Here is a 6000-nt window from a genome sequence, read left to right as displayed (position 1 = left end):
TGAAAAACAATTTTGAACGACTCACCAACGATTTAGCAGTTGTTGTTCGCTCGTTTACAGCTATTCCACGGAACAATTATTGTTAACGAGCAGCCATTGGAGCGAGTTTATTAACAATAATCGTTCTATAGAATAGAGCCTTTAGGCTTTCCTTTATGACCTGATCTCTGTTTATAGTCTGTTTCTGGCTTTGGCTTCAAATCTTTGGCAGATCTGTCAGATAATCTTTCTGTGTAAATGGACCCTAAAGTTCCATACATTTAGATCTAATAATCTGTAACCTGGAAGAGCACTTCCCAGATTTTTTTTTATAGATCATTATTTGATACAGTCATCAGATATCAGGAAAGCTTTTTTTATCCATATATTCAACCCCAGCACAGAACTTTAGACTGAACAGTCATTACTACTGGGTCAGTCACTTACTAGCCTTCACCAGATAATATTAGCGGTCAAGGTCTCCAAAATTTTAATCAAACATTCTCTCATTTCTTTCGCTGAATATAATAGATGTATGTAATACAAGAGAAGGCTGGAGGGCATTTTAATTATGCGGGTGAAATCATTTGGGATTAGGAAAAAATTTGCACCTAATTTACTGAAAGTATAACTTTTATATCACCCAAAAACCTGTACTTTAAAATGGTAATTTTTTTATGTAAGGCACTCCAATTGCAATTGTGGCAATCAAATGTTAAGTGAAGGTCTGTGTGCGCACATACACACACGGCCCATTTATTTACAAGGGGCAAGAAACCACTTCTGTCTACTCTGCACTGGAGTAGGATTTCAATGCTATGAATACAGTCATATACCCAACAATGCAGCAGCAATACAGTAAGACATTCCATTAAAGCTTTAATAAAAAGAGGGCCTAGAACCCAGCATAAGAAGTCCTTATGTCAAAGCAGATCTGCCAGCATTGATCTGCACACCAAGGTAAGCCCATTGCAGATGGGTCAGGTGGACAGGATTTTAGGCATATCTGTTGTATAGTCATTGACCCCACCAGTGCTGCGATCAAGATGGTTTTAGATTTATGCAAATGAACTGGAAGAGTGGCCCCTACTTTCTTGCCTTGTAAGAGCCCGTCAATCTGTAATTGACAGCCAATCCTGAAAATTTGTTAGAGAAGATGACGCTGTCACTCACAGAGGGATGGGCTGTTACAAGGCAAGAAAGGAGTGCTAAGCTGGGCCCTTGTGACGGTGGGAACATTTTCACGGCAATTCCAGCTAATATGCACAAATATAAAACCCGCTCCATGGTGGCAGTGGTTGGGTGGATATCTAAAGGTATACCCATGGGCTTGCTTTGGCATTCAAATCTGTGCTGACAAGTCCGCTTTAACTGCTCAACATCATGCCACATTTTAGCAACACATGTTCCTGAAAGACAATACAGTGGGGTGGTCTGCCAAAGGATCAAGAGACTGGTTTGCCGACTTGCCTTTCATGGACATGTTTTATGGTATAAAGTCTGAAAGCCTATATTTTAAGCTGTTAAACAAGAACAAAAAAAGATATATATCAAACTCTAAGGGGGAGATTTATCAACCATGGTGTCGAGACTGGCTCAGTTGCCCCTAGCAACCAATCAGATTCCACCTTTCATTTTTTAAAGAGTGTGAGGAATGAAAAGTGGAATCTGGTTGCTAAGGGCAACGGAGCCAGTTTCACTTTGATAAATCTCCCTTCTATATGTTTCTGTGGAGACTAAATAAGTATTTGTGATAATAGTCTGGCTTGCTGTAAGCTGTGGCCACAAGGTAGAACTTGCTGCTTTCAGTAAACTATTTGGTTGGTCTTCTCTCTCCCTACTGTTGGTAGAAAAATAAAACTTTTTGGGCATCTATTTGCTATCTTAGTACACAGAAAGGAGAAAGTTATGTACAAAATTATACATCTTAAGAAAAAACATCTGTACATTATATATAAATCTTCACCCCCTTCCCCTGCCTTTTATCATATATAAAGATTTCATAACAATACCAGTGTTGCCAATGAAGGCCTGGCAGTGACTGCAGTTTCAGAGAAACTAGCTTCCAGAAATCAATGGGTTTTACTTGAAAACTAACTAAAAGCTAAAAACAAAAGCAGCCAATCATATCACAGCTATCACTTACTATCTTGTACTGTAAACCTATGAGGCACATGGCTTTGCTGGCTTCATGAAAAGATACCAAAGTGAATTGGTTATTCTATAGGCATATTTCATCCCCTCGAAACAAAACATGCATTCGATCAGTGAAAGACAATTTTGGTATGCTTTATGACAAATTTACAATATTAACAAAGTGCTTTGTTAGCTCAGCAGTCTGTGCCTCTCCCCTCTGGGTGTCTAGAAAATCTGGATCAAGTCCTGGGAAACTGGGAGGTGTTTCCCAGGATTGGATCCAGCTTTTCCAGGCACCTAGTGAGGAGCGGCACAGAGTTCAAAGGCTGATAAGCAGACTGCCGAGGTAATGAAGCACTTTGTTAATACTGTAAATTCGCTCATCTCTATTTAAGACCCATTTACATCAAGTTAGAGCCTTCTGTCAAATGTATATGTTAAGAATATTGCACAAGGTATACCACCACACAGGCCTACTAAAAATGTTTCTATCAACACATACTGGCCCGACAGAGGCGAAATGGACACTCTTTTGGCCTCAGTCAAGCAGAGCCCTACAGATACATTTAGGCTATGTTCACATGCTGTACAAACCATGGCCGTTCGGTGTGAACAGCCGATGTTTAACGCTACCTATGGCCAGAATTAGAGGTTGGCGGTAGTGTTTAACAGCCATTTTTTGTACAGCGTGTGAACATAGCCTTAGAGTGAAACCTCTCTACAAGATCATCACTTTTAGACCACCCCCAAAACAGTACTAGATTTCCGGAGACTGATTTTTCAATCCTCCATACATTATAGCCCCTTTTCTTTGAGAAGGTCCAACCCAGAATACCCCTTTTTAGTGGCCTTCTTAAAGGGGTTTCACTGTGTATAGTTATATATGCGAATTTACAGTAAAAAGGAAGAGCATCGCTTCGTTAGCTCGGCAGTCGGCTTATCATCCGTCTTTGAAGTCTACGCCAATCCTTCCCTGATACCTGGAAAAGCTGCATCCAGTCCTGGGAAACCTCTCCCAGTTTCCCAGGACTGGATCCAGCTTTTCCTGGCACCTGGAGCGACAGGGACTTCAAAGGCATGCTGAGCCTTTTCATTTTTACTGTAAATCTCTACATACACACTAAATGTAGGCCTTAACATGATATGAACAGGGCCTTACTAGGATCACAAAGTGAAGGCGTCTGCCACATAGGCTTAACATATATGCTGCACATTGCTAATGTTATTTAGTAATCTAAACAGTGTAATATTGGCTTTCAAGCTGGCAATGATGGGAGGACAGAAACCACCCATACAACATGCACATTAACAGACACTTAGGGGGACATTTATCAAGGGGTTTGCGTCTAATTTTTGGTGAATAATTGCATTTTTCACCCATTTTTGGTCTAAGTTCTATTTATGAACCAGTATTTGACAGGTGAATATTTTTAGATGCAACTTTTTTTTAATCTGCCTGTTTTAGGTATTCACCCAAAAGTTTGCATAATCCAGGATTAGCACCCAATTTATCATTTGCGACTTTAAAAAGCCGCATAAACAGGCGCAAGCTTACATCTGGTCAGAACCAGGTGAATAAAACTGCGCAATTTTTTCATAATTGCGCCTTTTTATTTATGGCAGTGCTACATTTTAATAAATCAGTCAAAAGATATTAGCGCAAAATATACAATAATCCCCATTAGAATAGTTGCACTTATTAGACTCCTTAGTAAATGTCCCTCTTAGACTTCTGCAGGTCTGACCTAGGTAGAGCTGTTTCCAATTAGACAAATTAGTTGAGATTTCCTAGATAATTAATAAATGGAGAAATAATTTCTTCAGTATTCGCTATTATGTTACACTACAGAACACCAACTGCTTAATTGATTTAGTGTCAATAATGGCAAAGAATGCATTGGCAGATACATACAACGTACAAAGCGGGAGACAAGCGTTAAATATACTCAGATCCTAAATGGTTTTTCAACTACTTAATAACCAAGAAATCCAATTCCAGCTCATACAACAATACAGAAAGCCAAGTTTGGCACAGGGGGTCAGGTTATTAGTTTCCATTTCAATGCTGTAGGTGCATGTGGGTAAACATTTTATAGGTCTCATTTTAACATTAACCAGGTTATTTTTGTAGGACTAAAGCCCAAATGTTAATTTGCAGATGGAAAAAAAAATGATTTATGGGACGTATGACATATTTCAGTTACTGAGAATCTGCTCAAAAGGTGGAGTTACAGAAATTAAAAAAAGAAAAGAAAAAAAAAAAGGACTTCAAAAAATATTTCACTCTACGCTCTGTGTAGGACCATGTATATTAAAAATAAAAAAAAGAAAAACACAAACAGTCTCTAGCCTTTGGCTTTCATAGAAAAGCATTAAACTCAATGAATTTACACAATCAAGATATTTACTTCCTGGACAAGGAGAAAATAATTGGCTCATTTGGGTTCACACTTCCTTCCTTCCTCACTTTCTCACCTCACTATAGTAAAAATGTCAGTAAACACATCTTAAAAAAATTAACTTTTATGTACATTTTGTTTAATTTTTTTTTCATTGGTGCTTTCATCTCCTCCAGGAACGAGACTCGTCTTCATCTTCATCCTCATCATCGTCTTCATGAAGAAATGTGTCGGACGTCTCTGCTTCCTGCTGACAAAGAAACAGGGAGGGAACGTTTTATTTTGGTACCATTTTGTGCAGGGCCCATTCTGGATACAATGAAAATCAACCAACTGCATCATAGGAACTCAATTGCGTCAACTTTGTGGTGATGAACTACTATGGTTTCAACTGATTAAGATCAGTAACAAATGAAAGTTTTAACATGCTGTGTTCCTTAATTTTTCTGCTCAGCTCTTCTCTACAGATAGGGTGGGTTCATACTGAGGAATTCTCGCGGATAATGTCCGGAATTCCGCTGTCTGTCCGTGTGCCTTTCCGCCGGCTCCATAGACACCATTCATAGACATGCCAGTTCTTTCGGCGGATAGCGGAATACGCCGGCCCATAGAATGGTGTCTATGGAGCCGGCGGAAAGGCGCGGCCGTGCCTGCGGACAGACAGCGGAATTCCGGACATTATCCGCGAGAATTCCTCAGTATGAACCCACCCATATGCAGAAAATCTCACAAACTTTTTGAATCTGTAGACCACATGTTCTGCCTCCACAAGTAGAGCTGAAAAAAACAAAAACAAAGGGCAGCAATGATCAGCTGAGTGCCGCTCCTGCATGTTTTAGCAATCAATGAATCTGAATGAATCTTTAGCATCTGAATCCCCACTGCTCAAAACTTGCAACATGTCACTATAACATGTCAGAAGTTTAACAAAAAACACTAAAAAAAGGGGGCAGACCGATACTAATTTCCTTCTCTACATTTGTCATACCTCTTCCTTGGGCTCTTCCTCCTCAACTTCTGTGGACAAGGAAGGCGTCTTCGGTTTGTGCCAGCATACTATAAGCGTTCGACCTTTGAATTTTGAACCTTGGTTAGCAGCCTATAAAAGAAAATGAAGTCAAAATTCCTGAAAACACTGGTGTAGACCCATAACTGCAATGTGGAAAAAAAAAAAAAACTGTTCATGACTAGGATACAGGCTGTAACTTGGTACACAATACTCTCAGAATTGTCAACTTGTTATGAGATTCGCTTATTCAGTTGTTTCTTCAAGTCCAATAGTCTTGAATGGAGACAGTGATGCAAACCCACTCTGTCACCTCTGTGCTTATTCTCCACCTGAACGCAGCTGCTCCTATTCTAGAGCTAGGACCCAAACCTGTCAGCAATTTATGGCATATTCTGTATTTGGCCACTAGAAGTCTTAGATACAGATTTAGGGTACAAACCCACTTGCCGGATCCGCAGCGAGTCCTCTCGCTGCGTA

General features: G+C 39.8%; 1 protein-coding gene across 3 annotated transcripts in view; it reads right to left on the bottom strand.

Moving 5' to 3' along the window:
* Positions 1-3207: 3207 nt before the first annotated feature.
* Positions 3208-6000, bottom strand: part of RBM27 (RNA binding motif protein 27) — a 41675-nt gene continuing 38882 nt past the window's right edge. For 2 of the 3 annotated variants that reach the window (XM_069971995.1, XM_069972012.1), the window contains exons 20-21: positions 5503-5613; positions 3208-4764 (exon numbers count right to left, since the gene is read on the bottom strand). In XM_069971995.1, coding sequence (XP_069828096.1) covers positions 4678-4764; positions 5503-5613 — 198 coding nt within the window. In that variant the 3' untranslated portion in view covers positions 3208-4677. The remainder of the gene's footprint in view (positions 4765-5502; positions 5614-6000) is intronic. The other variant, XM_069972003.1, reaches the window with a different exon arrangement.

The sequence above is a fragment of the Dendropsophus ebraccatus genome, chromosome 1 (assembly GCF_027789765.1).
Source record: "Dendropsophus ebraccatus isolate aDenEbr1 chromosome 1, aDenEbr1.pat, whole genome shotgun sequence".
Taxonomy (NCBI): Eukaryota; Metazoa; Chordata; class Amphibia; order Anura; family Hylidae; genus Dendropsophus; species Dendropsophus ebraccatus.
This window is presented reverse-complemented; position numbering and strand designations above follow the sequence as displayed.